The 19,511-nt window shown below is 42.1% G+C and overlaps 1 protein-coding gene across 1 annotated transcript; it reads left to right on the top strand.

The window, feature by feature from the left end:
• Positions 1-252: 252 nt before the first annotated feature.
• On the top strand, positions 253-19,203 carry LOC105389460 (nuclear pore complex protein Nup214). Its single transcript, XM_048626911.1, has 32 exons — positions 253-399; positions 493-631; positions 851-1,020; positions 1,209-1,381; positions 1,742-1,953; positions 2,160-2,280; positions 5,025-5,112; positions 5,371-5,473; positions 5,876-6,029; positions 6,365-6,419; positions 6,568-6,838; positions 7,117-7,193; positions 7,413-7,415; positions 7,549-7,668; positions 7,834-7,917; positions 8,200-8,381; positions 8,933-9,088; positions 9,574-9,753; positions 9,945-10,246; positions 10,546-10,689; positions 10,883-11,323; positions 11,439-11,957; positions 12,080-12,202; positions 12,326-13,298; positions 13,617-13,811; positions 14,161-14,297; positions 14,590-14,751; positions 15,867-15,983; positions 17,221-17,284; positions 17,590-17,765; positions 18,132-18,252; positions 19,064-19,203. The coding sequence occupies exons 1-32, from the start codon at positions 361-363 to the stop codon at positions 19,092-19,094; spliced, it is 5,832 nt and encodes a 1,943-aa protein (XP_048482868.1). The 5' UTR covers positions 253-360; the 3' UTR covers positions 19,095-19,203.
• The last annotated feature ends 308 nt before the right edge of the window (positions 19,204-19,511 follow it).

Genomic DNA, 19,511 nt, shown 5'->3' with positions numbered 1-19,511 from the left:
AACGATGAGGGTTTAAACATGGAATCAAGGAACGCGGCCACTTTCATTTTGTATAAAATACCTCAACAGAAAATACGAAATAAATATATTCTTTTTATCTTAACGATCTTAATCAATAACATCGTGTTCATAACACGGCTTTTATTCTGAGAGAAATGTCAGACCACAGACAAAACTACTGACACTGGCAGTGACACTAGTGACAGTGACAAATCAAAAACAACAAGCGAACTTCAATTTTGTTCGTTGTTCGTTGGATTTTCGTTGTTTTTATTTGATAAATATACTAAAGTACTAAAATAAATACTTTTCCACCCCAATAATTAAAAGAGCAGTGTAAAAACATAGAACAAAGTAAATATGGAGGTTCAATTTGGACCAAGTTCGGTTGACGAACCGGTGGGTATTGCGTATTTCTAACCTCTATGTATAGTTACTAATAAAACTTTACATCATTGTTTATAATTTAATATAACTTAAATTTCTCATCAGAACTTGCTGTACAAACTACAACGTAAAATCAAAGTGTTTAACACATGCGATAAACTACCTAACCGTGGTTACAACTTGGTAGCTAGTGCCAGTAAATATGGTATTGTTTTCATCGGTTCGCCGGATGGCTCATTGTCAGGTAAGAATAACATAATTTCATCAAGCAATCAATCAATTATTTATTAAGATATTTAATCGCGATATAATATGTATTAAATACCCTAAAACAAATCTGTTTATTGATTTGATGTTTTGTAGTCCTATGGCACCAGTGCCATGGTCTCCACTTCCACTTATCGTCGACTGTACCGAAACAAGTAACTAATAACAAAATTTAATCATTCTTTATAATTTTCAGTGTACTATTTACAACACCTGGTGGACAAGTCGTGTGAGACCCCACAGCACATGTCGGTGAAGCTGGCGGACCGGCCGACACACATTGCTGTGAGCTGCGACCATGAGCTCCTGGCCGTCACTGGACAGAGCACCCTGGCTGTGTACAAAGTTGCTGATTTTACAAATCAGGTTAGAGTCTTTATTTAGCACCAGTCATTTTGTTCTTTATCTTTTGGAATTATACCATCCATGCAGTTTTATTTTACTTGTATTGTAATCAATGCTAATAAGGAGACAATTGGGCAAATGGACACTATAAATAATATAAATCAACTTAAATTTAATGTTACTGTAATTCATTGGAACTTTCATTTCAGAATGTAGCACCAGTAACTTCTCTAAATGTTGGTGTGAATGCATCAACCTTTGTGTCATCACTGCAGTGGAACCCATGTGTACCAGACACAATCGCTATAGCTTACTTTGATGGAACACTACTTGTTGCTCAAGTTAGCAGCAAGCAAATTAAAAAAGTACAAGCAAAAGCCAGGTAAGCCTGACTACCAGTCCAATTAATTTTAAATTGATTCTGCTTAACATGGACTATGTATTGCATATAGTCCGTGTTTATGGGCCAGGTTCCAGTGGTATGAGGTACCATTGGCACTCAAAGGGTTAAAGAAGGTGGAATAACCTGTCACTCTCATACAAGCCCTACACATAGTGAAGAGTGGAGTAGACCTTCACTAGTGAAGATGCTCTTTTTGATCAAAAAGTGTGGAATTTTATCAGAGTAGGTACCTATTTATGTTGGAAATGTATGGGACATACTGAGCAACTTTAATTATTTATAGAAAACTTACTTATACATACTTTCTGCTGCTGTATATTGAAATACATTCCATTCCAGATGCCTCTGCTGGAGTCCTAAAGGCAAGCAGCTAGTGATTGGCAACAGTGACGGCACACTCTGCCAGTACAAGCCAGACTTGTCTCCGATGAAAACAGTGCCAGCACCAAACCTCTTCGAGGGAGCCCCGGTAGAGGCCGTGGCCATACACTGGATATCCACTTACCAGTTTGCGGTGGTCTTCAGAAATGCTGCTGATAAAAGTCGGCCAGGTGTGATATACTCATTATTTAAAAAAACATAAATTTTATAATGCTACAATGCCATAGAAAAATACACACGACAGTCATTTACCACTATTTTTCGGTTCATCATCACATCCCCACTGCTGGGGCATGGGTCTCCTTCCAATTAACGAAGGGTTTTAGGCCTTGTGCACCACGTAGTTAAAAATAAATAAATTTTATAAATATTGCAGCTGTGACAATCGTGAACACGCCCAAGGGCGGGCAGCCGTCGTGCCTCAACTACGAGGACGTCTGCTTCAGCATGGGCTCCAGCCGGCCCTGGTATTACTATCTACACGGCATCGCTCAGTGGTAAGTTGCCGATATTAAAACTGTGCTGGATTTTTAATGCAATTTCTTGTATAGATCCTGACTCCCTTTCTTAATTGACTTACGACTTTCATAACATTGTATCTTCACAAATCCTTATTGGATTTTTTTTAACCTGATGCGGACAGCAGATACCAGCGCTGTGATTATTTAATTATAATCATAGTATTATGCTGAGTCAGAACCCTTTTGCTAACATGATAAATACACATGTTGCTTATCTATCTGTCTGTTCATAATAATATTTTGTGTTAATGTAATCTTAAACTTAGCCCCTGTTCCACAATGTCTGGTTAGTGGCTACCTGTGAGATAAAATACATGCTGTCACTTTCTGTTATTATTTTCTTGACAGTGACAGCATGTATTTTATCTCACAGGTAGCCACTAACCAGACATTGTGGAACAAGGCCTTAATGTTATAATGTGGCAAGTTACTTGGCGACCCTCCTTGCGGGGTGAAAGAAGTGGCGGGGGCGAGGTAGCACGACATGCTACACACGTAGAAAAGTGTGCCCGGATTAATCTCGCGATAGCTTGAAACTATTTCTAACGTACAGTTCTCCCATATTAATGATGCACATGCAAATCTTCGCAAACTGTCGTATTCCCGGAAACACCCGAATCATTCAATCGTAAAAGCACTTGCATTTTGATCCTTGTTCGAAACAAATAGTAGTCAATATCATGTGACACATAATCGAAAACAATTTGGGCGGTCGGTGGCTGTCACCGATCAGTCAAAGGTCTCAAGGTCAAGATCAGTATTACTTTTGTGGAATTATAAAGAGCTGCAATTACACATCGTTATGTTATTTTTTTCAAATGTGAATTTAATTTCAACTTTAATTATTTTTGACGACGCCATATTATGAGGCACATTTAAGAATAAAATATACGTCACATTGATAGACTTCACTTAGCCAATAAAGCCACACCCAAAAGACCAAGTTGTAATTGTTATTGTAATTGTGAATGATCAGCGCTGTAAATACTTTTGAACTGAGATTTTAATGTAAACCTGTGTTTTAAATCCATCCAATCTTCTAACATAAACCTTGTGTTATTCAAACCTTATTTCATCCATATTAACACCAGCTTGAGCAAGACATTTGAAAAGTACTGTAACATTTTCGAAGTAAATTTTAATATTATGACAATATTATGAATTATCGACTCAAATTTCGTTACTGATAAATCAATATCTCTTTTAGCACCAAACACATAAATCTAAAAAAAAATGCATGAAGAAAATGCACTTAACCACTCTAAATACATATCTAAATACATGGCGTTCGGAAATACGACCGTTGCCGAACAATGGCGAAGATTTCTATGCGCATTATCAATTTTGGGGAACTGTAAGTAAAATTTTATTCTATGAGTAAATGTCATATTTAGCTTAAAATTTATAGTTGACAGCATTAAAATTTGGATGTTTACCTTCAGAATATCTACCAATTTGAATTTATTTATGTAAAAGTGTTTTATCTTATAAATCAATTTCCATGTCACTTTCATGTTCACTCTCTGTTTGAACTTGTTCATCGTCGTCGTCATCATCATCTTCATCATTGTTTTCATTAACTTCAATTATAAATCTAAGACAAAAACCAAAAAACATTATACCTACTTTGAAGTATAATGTACTAGAGTACGCCAGTCATATTAGTTCAGTGTACACCTATAATATTTTATGTTTAATTTACATTAAATTATAAATAAACAATAACATACCTGTCCAATACATCGTCAAATACTCTATCAGATTTATAATATTCGTCTTAATTTTTTATGACATGGTCGTCACAATTTCTCCACTTTTCAGGCGAATAATTAGAGAAAAGCAACTCTAAGTCTTTTATCTCTTTATCTAAGTTAGAGTCAATCGACGTTCTTGCGAGCTCGCCTTTCACGTACCGCCACACAAGTTCAATAGTATTTAATTCCGGGTGGTATGGGGGTAGGCGAAGCACGATATCACCATTTTCTTTCAAAATTTCATCAATTTTGTAATTTTTCTCTGTGTTTTGCTCATTAATTACTTTCATTAAATCACATAAATTTTGGTTGCTTTCCTAGTTACAAGAACTGACAACTGACGCACTGTCATATGGACTCTTCGTCTTTGTTGTTTACTTTTTCGTATCTGACTGCGCAGTACCAACCTTTAGCCGCGTAGCATGACTGATCCGGTACGCTGTTCTACAAGAAGCCCCTATATTGAGACATTATACGATTTGTTGTTTTTGACGTTATTTTGTTGACGAATTATAGATACCTAATAATAATATAATGATAATATTAAAAAGGTCTCAACACTCATCCTAAGACTAATGGTCTCAGGATCAATGATCTCATGTGGGTCGCACAGCGCACTCAAATTATGACAGACTATATAAGACATGTGGCCGCCTCGGCTGCGCGGCCGAGACTGCCGTAACAATGACATGCAGTGCACGCGTTGCCCTTCCCCGCTACCCTCCCGCTACCCGCTGTCGTCTTGGGTACCTCGTCCCCTCCGCGTCTTTCACCCCGCAAGGAGGGTCGCCAAGCAACTTGCCAATCTATAGAAATCTTTCTGTGTAACCTGTGTATATGTTGTGTTAAGTAAATAAATAACTTATCTATCTATCTATCTAAAAGGCCCATGATCTGCTGTAAACTGTTATAGACTGAGTCAGGCGATTGTTGATGTCATTATGTGATATTATTCGTATTTGTTAGGAACCTGATTCTGGCGGCGTCGTCCAACAGTATGGAGATCGCCACACTGGGCTCGGCCGACGGGGCCAACTGGCTTCAATGGTGTCAGGTATATGTGTATAAAATTTACGTTATTTATTTTGTGCCTGAAACCGACTCAATCTTATGTAAACTTATTTAATAGATGTATCGTAACAATGATCTAGATTTTCTGTGTAAAAAGTATCCCTATGGTGCATTTTACACACATAAATAACCTCACGCTCCCTCCCATGACACTGGGAGAAGGACGACTATAATTATGTCGCATAACAGTATTTTGTACATAATCATTAGTTCGTGTGTTAATAGTGCGTTATTCTTATAGACGGATGAAGCGCGGCCGGAGCTACCTCTGACGGACAAAAAGATCGAGAACTTTCCACTCGGAGTCAGCTTTGACACGTGCGCCATACACCAGCTTCCGTGGGGCAAGTGTTGTTACAATACTAGTCGTAAAAGTAATGTTTCGTTAGTCAGGTAAATAGCTGCTAAGATCTGCAAACTGAAAGGTAGCAGGTGATTTCGTTGTATCTGCCGTAACTCCATGTCGGAGAATGATGAGTGAGGCAAACGTAGCGTGAGACGCCCTCTGGCCTGCTAGACAAGTAGTCTTTGGATAATGGCTTGATTGCACAAGCCAAGGGCAGTATATCGTGGCGGTAGCAATGGAATGTATTTCAAAGCCATTCAATTTTAATAAACATAGCCATACTTAATAATAGAAGTACCACTTCTTAACTAATAGCCAATAATCAGGTCAATTTCATAGCCATAAGTACTTTCTTCTACAATAGAAGTTCCATAACTAATAGCAATCTGTTCAACCCCAGGCGAGAACGAGACGCTCCCCCACATGCCGCTGCTCCACGTGGTGTCGCAGTGCGGGCTGCTCACAGTGTTCAACGTGATCAATCTGAACAAGCAGGCGCCGCCGGTGTGCGCGCCTCCGCAGCAGCTCGTGTTGCCCGCCGCCACGCTTGTTAGGTGAGTGACTATTATAAAGGCTTTAGAACTTGCATAGTAAAGGAAAGGGCATCTCGTAAAATCTCGTTATTCTTAACAAATTGTGTTTTGCGACTTTTGGTAAAGGTTTCAGTACCCTGGAGGCTAGTATAGGGTAGATATAACAAAAATATGACTTATACATATAGTGTAGAACTCTTGAAAAGGCTATTTTAAGACTTAAAAGTGTGTAATGTGTGAAGGAGTAATCCCAAGACGCCAACCTTTACCCATTCACCATAATGAAGTATTGTATATAGGGATCCCGATGTGAAATATAATGGGTCTTTTGTACTAAATATTTAATGGTTTTCCAGTGACATCCCCGGTGTCGCGCCGGCTGCTCCAGAACCAGCGAAGAGTCAGCTACAGGTAATTCATCTGAATTTGCTAGCCGCCAAAAATCTCTGAAAAATTATCCTTTATTTGTCAATTTAAAAAATACTATTTTTTATTGTTTCATCTAATTACCTTTACTCAATCTGTTGATTTAATCAACTTACTTATCATTTCTACCCAGGCAACCTTCGGACTAGCCCAACCCACGCCGCAACCCGCGCCAGCCAGTCAACCAACACCCACATCCCAAGCATTCTCTTCAACACCCCAGTTCGGGGCACAAAAAGCTTTCGGGGTCGCCCCACAGATGGCGCCGGCTTTCGGGAAACCTGCCGGTCAAGCTACTTCCGCTTTTAGCGGCAGTGGACAGACTGTTTCCGGTTTCGGGGCCCCTGTTTCGGCCGCTGCTCCGGCGCAGAAACCACCGCCGCCGTCTTATGGACAGAGCACTTGTGAGTAAATTAAACGTGGGCAGTTGAATAATAATTTTAAAGGTTTTGGAAAAAAGGGAAAAGGGGTTGCAACTCGTCCTTCGGACCTACGTTTGTACGAAGACTTTAGCAAAATTTTTCCTCTCGGGATGAAGTTAATTTCACGCATTTTCAACGTCGCATCTTAGATACCTATTTTACGTAGTGAAAGTGGTAAGTTTGAAAAACCTAATTGGGGCGGAACCCTCTTGACCTTCCAATACGACTTTTGCATCACCCTATTTTATTTGGCATTTCAGTGTTTGGGGCCGGCGATCAGAAGCAGCCAGCGGCGCCGAAGCCTGCACCAGCTCAGCCGCAGGCCCAACCCCCACCTGTAAGTACCTATAATACCCAAGATTTCTTATAGACCAGCTCACGTTGAAAGTTGAAGTTTGGTATATGTATAATGGTTTTTGGCGACACGGCAAACGTAGTGTGGGACGCCCTCCGGCTAGATGGAGTGACGACTTGCAAAAGGTGGCTGGTTATGATTGGACGCGGAAAGCTAAAGAGTCGCATCCAGTGGCATGCTTTGGGAGAGGCCTACGTCCAGCAGTGGACTGCTATAGGCTAATGATGATGATGATTTTTGTGTGCAATAAAGTGTATATAAATAAATAAATAAATGATTATGAATGGTTTTTTATTGAATTACCTGCAGTTCTGTTGCAATTACTTACTTCTTTTTTCAGCAGCAGCAACAACAACAGAAGCCTCCACCGAAGCCGGAGCCATCCCAAGCGGCCCTGGAAGCAACAGCCAAGGCCAAGGCAGAACAAGAGCGAGTGGCCGCGGCTAATGTCAGCCAGGTATATAACAATATGATAAACACGATATATTTATACACACGATCGTACATAATATAATAAAAACTAAACTGTTGTTCTCCTAGGATATAAGAGCCCTTTTTCGAATGGAAGTTGTCTTTCGTTTGAAATTCATTTTACAAATATAAAAAAATAAAAACTTTTCAGGAGCTGAAGAAGATACTAGTGAAAGAGGTGAACGAGTTCCAGACCGAACTGTACCGGTTCAAGATGATGTTCTATGAGGAGATGGTGAGTTTACGGACTGTTGTAGTTATTATATTTTTATTTGAATGCAATTTTGGTCTGCTGAAGTCAAGCATTTGCGCTGAAAATGCTGAAATTTCTCCCATACAAAGTGTCGCCCCTAGCGGAAACTAACATGTAACCCTCGACTCGAAAATGTATGCACTTAATTTGCTAACCTTTTTTAAACTAACCACAGTAGCATATTTACCCAAGCTTTGTGTTCCACATACCTACATCACTATAAGCGCTGCACTTGTTTTATTGACCTCTGCTCTTTCCCCGCAGCCAAACCTCAACAGCAACCTCAAAGAGCTAAGCGAAGCGACGGAGACCTTCGTCCACTCGCTCAGCTCGGAACAGCTGCGCAAAGACTGCTCTATAGAGGAGCTGAGCGCCACCATCATACAGCTCAAGCTGGAGCTAGTGAGGACGTGCGCCATCGTAGCGGAGGCGCGGACGCATTCTGAGTATGTATCGTTTGGTATAGCTCTAGCTCTAGACTGACAATGAGGCTAGGCGTATCTTAGGACGCCGGCCGCGCAACACAGCAGGGTTCATACTGTCTTGTCTGATCTCGCATACAATCACGGAGTATCTCTGTTTCTTTGCTGTGTTGTATCTGCGTCTTAGTATACGCCCAGTCTGAGTGGTGTTGTGTGTTTGAAGAGTCTATTTGTCCTTGTTTAAGACCCGCACATAATTAATGCACCCGAAGGTTAGTCGAAATTATATACCAATTTCGTCATCAAGACGTCGCCGATACAAGTTAATAATGGTTATTATTCCTAATTATTGCTTGCAATGAACAAAAGCCAGGCGCAAAAGTTCCTAGCCAAAGTAGTATTTATTACCTTCCTTCATTTCATTATGTATACATACTTTTATTCGAATAGTATAAATCGAAAAAGTATTGTTAGTCATGCACCCTCCAAATCTTTTTCACCTAACTCAACATCAGTCATGGTTTCTTTATCATAACTTTACTCACCTTTACTAACCCACATAACACTTCTTCCAGACACGACGAATGGTCCCAGATCGACCCGCTGACCACGAAGCGGCTGGCGTCGGTGAAGAAGCTGGCGTACTACGTGCAGAGCCAGCTGCAGCAGGCCAGCAAGGCGCTGGACTTGCAGTGGAACGACCTCTCCGCCAGGGACCCCAAGTTGAACCCGTGAGTGGAGTTTTGTTGCGTTTTCCTTTCTAAGTAGGTATATGGGTTGAAGTTTTAAACCAAGTGGATTTATACTAATGGACCTCACAGCCAGTGAATCCGTGAATGGAGTTTGTTGTGTTTTCTGTCCGAAGTCCTTGGAATAGAGTTTGAAATGCAGTGGTATCTATACTATAACTTCCAACTGTTTAAAAGGTGTGCATAGCGATCGTTAATCCTTATAGTGTGTGTGTTCGTATCAGATATTACAAGGAGGTGCCAGTCCTACTGAACGGTGCCAGAACGGTAGATTCGACCAACTGTAGAATTTTTGAAACTTCTTTCTATATTATTCATAAATCATCCCAGTTCATCTGCTGACCGACACGTTAGCTGTACATGGGTTTGTCACTGTGTCGAAAGGATTAGCTAGTCAGATTAGTGTTAGTCTGTCCAGAGTGTACCATACATATTTTAAAGCAAATAATTATTATGATTATTTCCAGTCCCGGCCAGCGAATGCTGCGTCCAATATTGGACGACGTGTACCAACCGTTGGTCAAGCAGCAGGAGATATTGTCAAGACAACAGGCGGTGCTGCGCAGCCTCAGGAATACCCTGGACGAGTGTGAGGCTTCGCCCATGATCAAATGCGGGGGGTTACTGAGGAGTACGCCTTTTAAGAAGTAAGTTTTGAAAAATTATTGATTTTTAAATATTGGTAAGTATTTTTATTTTTTTGCCATTGAAAAATATATTTGGGAATATTCATGTACCCTTACCTTGATTAAGGGCTTATGCAATTTATAAATTCAAAATTAATAATCTAGTAGCCAGTATATCTTTGTAAATTTGAATACCATCATGTGTCTTACAGGGACCCTCTTTCAAAGCTCACCAAGAACATTCTCAACATGAGTATAGAAGCCGAACGTAAGAAGACAATAGAAAACGAGAAATTGACAGCGCAAAAACTGGATGCGCTCCGTGACATGCTGTCAAACCGCAAGACTGTCAAAATCAAGCCTGTCAATTTCGAACTGACACAACATTTGGAGGCGATGCGACTGAGCTACCAGAAGAGTGTGAAGGAAAAGAGTAAATTAAACGAGAGTGCTGAAGTAAAGGTGGAGCCTAAAGCGGAAACTCAGCAATGGAAGCCGCAAGTTTCGCAGTACGGTATGTAGGATAAAAATATATTTTAAAAAAACATATCAAGTACTTTCATACATACAAGTTTTTTTAGATTACTGAACAAAATGGCGTGCTAAAATAAAAGTCCCATCCTGCCCCTCAAATTATTGCGTTTTCAACTTGTAAATGATGCATAATGAGAGCTATATGTGAAAACCTTCACATGACATCCAGTGGAGTAGTTTAGGAGCCGTATCCCTATTCAGAACTGGCTGCTTTGAGACTGCTGAGTGCTGAGGTGCACTATTTTTGTATATATTTTTAAAGCATAATCATATTTCCAGCTCCCCAAGTTCCGTCTGAGCAAAAACCAGCTTTAAGTCAAGAGAAGCAGATGCCATTGTCCTTCGGCGCGAGTCCCGTCACCAACGTGAAACCAACGCCTACAGCTGGCTTCGGTAATGTGGCCAGAACGCTCTTCACTGACGGTTAGTATTGTTAGTACCGAGTGCTGTTTCATGAACATAAAGATATAGCCCGTAGTCCTAGAGCTTACAAACGGTTTGTATATCAGCACGAAACACACATATAAAAAAATATGACCACATTCCACATGTCGAAAATTTTAATCTTCAAGCAGTTTCTTTAATGGTACCTAAACCATAATATTTTTTCTTCCAGAGCCAAAACAGGAACAGCCACAGACTCAAACCCAGCCGAAACCCCAGCCGGCTCAATCTGTAAAACAACCGATAACATCGACCCCTGCCATCCAGAAATCTATCTCGTTCAGTGCATCTAGTGCCAAGGAAACCACAGTTTTTGGCGCACCTAGCACCAAAACTTCGACTCCCATAACTGCCTTTGGTAGCTCTACTGAAAAACCAACGGCTTTCGGCGTTCCTACTACAAAGGAAACTATACCGTTTGCAGCCCCCACTGCTAAAACTGATGCGTCTGTCGAAAAACCGACATCCACAGCACAAAGTTCACCGCCCGTTTCTGACATTACTAGGAGCGCTCTGAAAGATCTCTTGCAGAACAAATCACAGCTTACTATGACTAGAAGTGAGAATAACTTGTTTATGGGACAGAAGATTTGTTCTCCTACTGCTTTTGCGGGTACGTATATCATTTATTATGTTAGTAATAGCTGGATTGTTCATTATTAAATCATGATACATTTAAATCCATGAATGTTACTCGTATATTATGTAAATGTTATAATTATTTACAGCGTCCACCCCATTGGCCACTTCACAAGCATCATCGAATGTGCCAACATCAAAACCGACGTCTGAAATAGCCAAACTTCTGACCCAACCCCGCCAGCCACTATTTGGAACTCAAGACCCGAACAAAACCCAAAATGGTGCAACTGTAAAACCTGAATCTGTAAAAACAGAGGCAGTGAAGGAAACAAAACCTGCAGTAACATTCGCTTTCAAACCGACCCCCTTAGCTGGTAATGGACAAAACGTACCAGACCTTGTGAAATCACAAAGCCAAGGGGCATTCAGTTTTGGTAAAATTGACGGTATAACCAAGCTCGAGCCGAAACCAGCCGAAAAAGTGGCAGAGAAAGTAAAGGAGAATGTGCCCGAACAATCGAAATCAGTCGAAGTTAGTAAATCAGCAGAAGTGGACAAGAAAGAGAACAGTGCGCCTAAGTTTGGTGTAGCAGAACAAGCTGTCAAACCAATATCTTTCGGTGCACCTTCGCAACCTCTTCAGTCTGTTACAAGTGCAACGCCAGGTAAACTATGTTATTTATCTTCTTGGTAGTAAACACACATAGAATAAGGTTGTATGCTATAATTTGCTAGTCTGTGTGATACTTTGAAGGGCCACATTTTGATTTTATCATTTTATTTTCAGTGGAAGCAAAAACGGAACCAAAACCAACAGAAACAAAACCGGAATCTGGTAAAGAACCCGAGAAACCTGCCAGTGAGGTGAAATCTTCGTCCGCCGCGTCCATATTTGCTTCTGCTAATGCAGGTACTTCGTTGTTTTTTTTTCCTTGATTATAATAATCATACTCATCGTTACAGTTTAACTCTACGAAATAAATTGCCGTTCGTTAAAAAATTATAAACTCTGATAAGAAAATTTATATTTCAGGTCAAAAGCCATCCGCGGTATTTGGGTCGGCCAGTACTCCTACCACGCAGCCTTCTCTCTTCGGAACCCCCTCAACACCCACATCCATCACTCCCACTTCGTCAAAACCCTCACTATTCAGCCCTACTACCACTTCGGCACAAAGCCCATCAGTCTTTGGTACTTCCGCCGTAACAACGACGAATTCAGGTGCATCAAGCATTTTCGCTGCTGCCGTAGCGTCTTCTGCGTCACCGTCTTCATTATTTGCCAAACCGACCACTACTACCACTCAAAGTTCCGTCTTTGGTTCTTCAACTACACCAGTTTCTACCGCACCTGTAGTGGCAACCTCCCAATCAACTCCGTCTTCAGTATTTGGGGCTCAACCCACAGCGCAAGTCAGTGCTTTCGGTACCCCTCCTACTACTAACTCGACTGGCTTTGTACCTCTCAGCCAATCATCGAGCTTCCAACCAGCCACCACTGCTGCTTCCGTATTCGGCACACCAACTGCCACGAACCAATCTGTATTCGGATCTGCAGCTACAACACAAGCTTCCGTATTCGGCTCTGCCAGTCCGAGTTCAATATTCGCTGCGGCAGCCAAAAGTACATCTTCTTCTGTATTCGGGTCAACAACTGTGACCACTCAATCTGCTTTCGGGGCTTCCCCGACCGCTTCTCCCGCGTCCATATTTAGTTCCGCTTCGACCGGCCAGTCTATATTTGCTGCTGCTGCCACAACGCAAGCCTCAGTGTTCGGATCACCGACAACAACAACTCAGTCGCTATTCGGTGGTTCGGCGACTACGCAATCGTCTTTGTTCGGTAGTCCGACGGCTACGACTCAAGCGTCAGTGTTTGGGTCGCCCACAGCCACGACGCAAGCCCAGAGTGGGGGGTCGTTGTTTGGAGACAACTTGTTTGCGGCCGCGAGTATTTCCACCACGACTGCGCCCGCGCAGCCCACCGGTAGCATCTTTGGTGGAGGGTAAGTTATTTTTAATTAATAATACTTTATTCTATTCTTTTGTAAAATCTAAAATGGTATTGTGTCTTTCCCTTCTACTGCTTTTGTTTTTATACGAGTTGAATGTGATTTTTAGCATTAGTAATACCTACTTAACTTCAAAACTCAATGCAACAGCTTTTTTTCAAAATTGTACTATACCTACGTACGAAATCAATCAATACATAAGCATAAGTACCTTAATTTCATTTCCGCTAACAACAGCACTTCATAACTTAAAACAAATCCGGCTGGAAGGACCAAAAATTGTCTTTAACCAATTAACATTATCCCCAACAGCTCCCCAGGCTTCGGCTCATCGTCTCCATCGAACGTGTTCGCGAGCAAGTCCACGTTCGGGCAGGCGAGCCCGGCGGCGGCCATCTTCGGCGGCGCAGCGCAGGCGCAGGCCTTCCAGAAGCCAGCCACGAATCTGTGGGGTGGTGCATCAAGCGGCGGGGGCTTTGGCGGGAGCGCTTTTGGTAATTATTACTAGTAATTTACGTTTCAATTTCGTTTTTAGCTATCGAAGATTATATGGTGTGTTGTTGTTACGTATAGAGGTTACGCTTTTGGTAATTATTTTAATTTTTTACTGCAGAATATGGCGATTTGCCTACAGTGATATTGAGCGGTAATAGGTAATACAGAAAATGTTAGAGTACACAAAAGGAATACCCAATAGAGGGCTTTATGTTGAGTGAGTGTAGAATGCAAAGAAATCTAGTAGGTATATTGGGAATTTCATATTTTGAATCATGTATCAAGCAACCTGTTGGCGCTGAGCAAGTAGGTTTCTGGACCTTGTATTCCACCATCGTAGGCATATTATTATATTCGCGAGCAAGTCCACGTTCGGGCAGGCGAGCCCGGCGGCGGCCATCTTCGGCGGCGCGGCGCAGGCGCAGGCCTTCCAGAAGCCAGCCACGAACCTGTGGGGTGGTGCGTCAAGCGGCGGGGGCTTTGGGGGGAGCGCTTTTGGTAATTATTTTTATGTTATAACCGTTGAATATGGCGAGTTAGGGTTTGCTAAAGTGTTGTAGAATGATAGAAAACGTTGGAGTTTACAAAATGAGGTCTGTAGCCAATAGAGGGCTGGTGATGATGTTGAGTGAGTGAGTGTAAAATGCTAAGAAATTTTGCAGGTATATTGAAAATTCGAAATTTTGCAGGTAGGTATATTGAGAATTTGGTATTTTGGTAATCATGTATCAAGCAACCTGTTGGTGTTGAGCAAGTAGGTTTCCGAAGCTGGTATTCCACTATATCGTAGGCATAGATATATATATATTCGCGAGCAAGTCCACGTTCGGGCAGGCGAGCCCGGCGGCGGCCATCTTCGGCGGCGCGGCGCAGGCGCAGGCCTTCCAGAAGCCAGCCACGAACCTGTGGGGCGGTGTCTCCGGCGGCGGGGGCTTTGGCGGGAGCGCTTTTGGTAATTACTATTAATTATTATGTATCCTTTTCGGTTTTTTATACCGGTCGAGGATTGCAAGGTGTGTAAATAGTGTTGTTTGTTACACGTATAGAAGAAAATACCCTGGGGCTACGAAATGAGCGCTATCGGTCATTATTTTTAACCGTTGAATATGGCAAGTTACCTATAGTGTTGTAGATTGACGGCTGATGATGATGTTGAAAGTTGGAGTGTACAAAAAAAGAATAACCAATAGAGGGAGGTTCAGTTTGTGTAGATTGCAAAGAAATCTAGTAGGTAGGTATATTGGGACTTCAGTATTCTGTGAATCTTGTATCAAGCAACCTGTTGGTGCTGAGCAAGTGGGTTTCCGAAGCTGTTATTCCACCGTCATAGGTGGGTATACACTATACATGTTCGAGTAATTCGACCTTCGGGCAGGCGAGCCCGGCGGTGGCCATCTTCGGCGGCGCGGCGCAGGCGCAGGCCTTCCAGAAGCCAGCCACGAACCTGTGGGGTGGTGCATCCAGCGGCGGGGGCTTTGGCGGGAGCGCTTTTGGTAATTATTTTTATGTTTTAATAGTTAAAGATGGCGAGGTTCCCGCAGTGTTGTTGAGTGATGGCTGATGATGGCAATAAAGGGCTGATGATGATGATGAGTGAGTGTAGAATGCAAAGAAATCTAGTAGGTATTTCGATATTTTGTGAATTATACAATACAATACAATACTCTTTATTTGCACCAAAATAGAAAAACATACAAAATAAAAACTTAAAAATAATAACAGTACAAAAAAGCGTCCTTATTGCTTATAGCAATCTCTACCAGACAACCTTTGGATGGCAGAGATGAGATATAAAAATAGAATTATGAATTATGTATCAAATCAAGCAAACTGTTATTAAATAATTATTATTTATTTTATGGTTTTATACAGTCAAGCGGACTACACTATCAGCATATTAGTATACGGTCATGGGCAGAGAAACCTGAGCCCCCTCTCATAGTTCCCTCTCAATGCTTCTGAGAGGGGTCAGGTTTCTCTGCCCTTTACGCTGATAAAGTGATCTTTAAACTAAACTTTTTTTTTTTATTTATTATTTTATTATTATAACTCCCGTATCCACCCCAGGTCAGCAAACAACGCAAGCGTCATCAGTGTTCGGGACCGGCAGCTTCAGCGGGGGCTCCCCGGGGCAGGCGTTCGCCCCCGCGCAGCCCGCCGCCTTCGGACAGACTCAACCTGCTAGTGAGTGACCACTACTATACTTCATACTATATTAGTATGAAGTATAGTAGTACTCATAAACTTTCGCCTTTATAATATTTATAAAGGCGAAAGTTTATGAGTATGTGTCTATGTAAGTTACTTTTTCACGTCATAACGGGTGAACCGATTTCAATGAAATTTGGTATGGAGTTAGCGTGAACAGCTAGTATAGCAATAAAAAGCAAGCGTCATCAGTATTCGGAACCGGCAGCTTCAGCGGGGGCTCCCCGGGGCAGGCGTTCGCCCCCGCGCAGCCCGCCGCCTTCGGACAGACGCAGCCTGCTAGTGAGTGTCCACTACTGTACTTCCTACTAGTACTAGTATTATAAAGGGGAAAGTTTATGAGTATGTGTCTATGTAAGTTACTTTTTCACGTCAAAACGGCTGAACCGATTTCAATGAAATTTGGTTTGGAGCTAGCTGATACCCTGAATTAAGATATAGGCTACATTTTATCGCGGTATTCCCACGGGCAAACTTTTTAAGGCGAAGCGAAGCTCGCGTGAACAGCTGGTATGGCAATAAAAAGCAAGCGTCGTCGATGTTCGGAACGGGCAGCTTCAGCGGGGGCTCCCCGGGACAGGCGTTCGCGCCCGCGCAGCCCGCCGCCTTCGGACAGACGCAACCTGCTAGTGAGTTTCTTGAATCTTGGTAGAGGATGTAGGAAGCTGTATCCTACTAATATTAATAAATACGATAGTTTGTGAATATGTGTGTATAATATGTTTGTTACTTCTTCACGTCAAAACGGCTGAACCGATTTCAATGAAATTTGGTATGGAGTTAGCTGACACCCTGGATTAACACTTAGGCTACATTTTATCGCGGAATTCCCACGGGAAATCTTTTTAAGGCGAAGCTCACGGGAACAGCTAATGACAGATAAAATGTATGGATTTGACAGCTGTCATAGGGTTCTTGCTATATTTCACAAAGTATAATAGAGCAGTAAAAAGCAAGCGTCGTCAGTGTTCGGCACGGGCAGCTTCAGCGGGGGCTCCCCGGGGCAGGCGTTCGCGCCCGCGCAGCCCGCCGCCTTCGGACAGACGCAGCCTGCTAGTGAGTTCATGAGTGCCGATTTCTAAGCCTGAGGTTTTTCTAATGTATAACGAATCATCATAGATGTTATCGGTTCTTATCGACATAGAATTGGACTTGGATTCATCGATTTCTAATAGATAAATTTCGAAATAATTAATGTGTTATTTTCTTGTAGGTCCTGGAGCATTTGGAGGTTCACCTTCATTTGGAGCGAAGCCAGCATTTGGACAGTCAGCCAGGTAATTAATATGCGTTCGCACACGTTAAATTTAATCACCCCTGAAAAACGTACTGTATTTAATTTTCTATGGAGATTATCTTTCATTTATTTTCTCAAATTACCAAGAGTCGTAGAAATAACACACAGTCAGTCTTGCTAACTACTTTTCCCGTCCTCAGTTTCGGCTCACCAACCCCCGGCTTCGGGCAACCCGCATTCGGCGGGTTCAACAAGAGCCCCGGCGGAGGGTTCCCTCTCCACTAACTATACCCCTTTTGCAACATTCTGTATAACCCACCATTTCTCATAACTTCCCCTCCACAGCTTCGGCTCACCAACCCCCGGGTTCGGGCAACCGGCATTCGGCGGGTTCAACAAGAGCCCCGGCGGCGGGTTCGGCGCGCCGGCGGCGTTCGGGGGCGGCGCCGCGTTCGGGGGTGCCCCGGCCTTCGGGTCCACCTCGCCGGGCAAGATGTTCGGGGGAGCTGCGCCGGCGGCTGGTGAGTTTTATTGCAACCATTCATTAGTGTGTTTTTGATAATTATGTTTTCATTCACGATTTCATCATAAACCTACGAGGGATTTCCCCGTACGCGTGAGTGTCACGCAAGTGTTATTTTCATAAAACTGTTTACTGTTATGCGTGGAATACACACGCGGACGCGGGTAAATGGCGTGCGATTCCACATGCTTGATGAAATCCGCACCATAATAATATTAAAAACACCCTTAGATTTTTTTTTGATGGGTCACCCCTTTAGGCTTAAATGACACTTCTACGAGTTTCAGAAAACTTCTATACATAATAGGTTAATCTAAAAAGGTAGCGTGAATATCAAGTATTTATAACTATATTTCGCCCGCAGGCTTCGGAACGCCAACCCAATCAAACGCGACATTCGAGAGCCTCGCCACACAGAACACGCTGTCGTTCGGAAACCTCGCGCAGCAGACGCAGCAGCCGCCCGCGCAGCCCACCTTCAACACGTACGTTTATACCGGTTTCTGAACGCCATCTACAGCATCCATAGATTATACACACAACACAGCTCTTTAGAGCCACCCGGCACCCACCCCGCACTGCCTCGACGCACGGCGTCCACTCGTTGTTAACAGATGGTGATGGTCCACGGGTGGACGCCGCGTTATCGCCAATAAACGTCGCGCGGTCAACCAGTGAACGCCTTGTGGTCAACGAGTGGACGTCGCTCTGTTAAGAGTATAATTGGCACTAGGTCTACACGTTAATCATTAACCATTGTCACCGAGTGGCCCACCCGCCGCCCGCGCGTGATAGTGAGCGCATAACAGAGAGGAGCCTCGTGTCCTCCAGTTGACTCTTACGGGCTATGACCTGTGTGCGTATGATTTTTAACCCCCTACAAAAAAGAGGGGTGTTAACGTTTGAAGTGTCAGAGTGTATCTGTGTGTGTGTATCGATCTATAGCGTAGTGTCCAAACGGCCGAACCGAATTTCGATTAATATTATGGGTAATGTTACGAGTGTTCTTAGTCATATTTTATCAAAATCGGCCTCGCCATTCGACACTTTTGGTGTTGAATATCGTGGGTTTTTAACGTTGGTTAGGTTATACTTATACTTACCTATTTTTTTTACAGTAAAAAATGTAGTTCATTAAACAACTTCTTCTAAGTTTCAGTAATCTGCACAGTCGTTACCTACTTTTAACTAAGTTTTTAATGTCTATCATCATTATTAAATTAAAAGCTTAACAGTTGTTAACAAAATGTAAATGTACTTTTTCCAACTACTTCATTAGTCATTCCTTTGTTTCAGATCTCCCTCGTTCACAGGATGGCGCGGATAAGATGAATTTGAATAACTTTATGATATTAGTTTGTTAATTGTGAAACGACAGTAACACGGAATGTTTTGTATAAGTAATATTGAATAATAAAATCTAGATATTATTTAAACTTAATGTTTTTATGATTGATCTTATAATAAGTAGGTAAGTAATCAGAAAAAGATATCAGCAATATTCATTTATAAATAGATCAGCATCATCAGCCAATAATCATCCACTGCTTACTTGACATAGGCCTCTCCTAAGAAGCGCCATAACGCTCGGCACAAACCGCCACCATAAATAGATGTTAAAAAAGGTTCAAAAATCCACTTTAAAATTGCATTTTAATTTCATATTCTCTATTACGAACAGCAAAGATTTTAAATTAAAAAAAACAACAAACAAATGATATATCCGTGGCTTTGGCGTAAAACA

Source organism: Plutella xylostella, chromosome 17 (assembly GCF_932276165.1).
Source record: "Plutella xylostella chromosome 17, ilPluXylo3.1, whole genome shotgun sequence".
In the NCBI taxonomy this organism is placed as follows: Eukaryota; Metazoa; Arthropoda; class Insecta; order Lepidoptera; family Plutellidae; genus Plutella; species Plutella xylostella.
This window is presented reverse-complemented; position numbering and strand designations above follow the sequence as displayed.

What these genes read in the sequence shown, in the direction of transcription:
- LOC105389460 (XM_048626911.1), top strand. Translation starts at nt 361, where the DNA reads ATGGAGGTTCAATTTGGACCAAGTTCGGTTGACGAACCG. An exon ending in ACTGGCTTCAATGGTGTCAG is followed by an intron (nt 5,113 to 5,370) that starts GTATATGTGTAT and finishes TTATTCTTATAG; the next exon opens with ACGGATGAAGCGCGGCCGGA. An exon ending in GCCGCAAGTTTCGCAGTACG is followed by an intron (nt 10,247 to 10,545) that starts GTATGTAGGATA and finishes TCATATTTCCAG; the next exon opens with CTCCCCAAGTTCCGTCTGAG.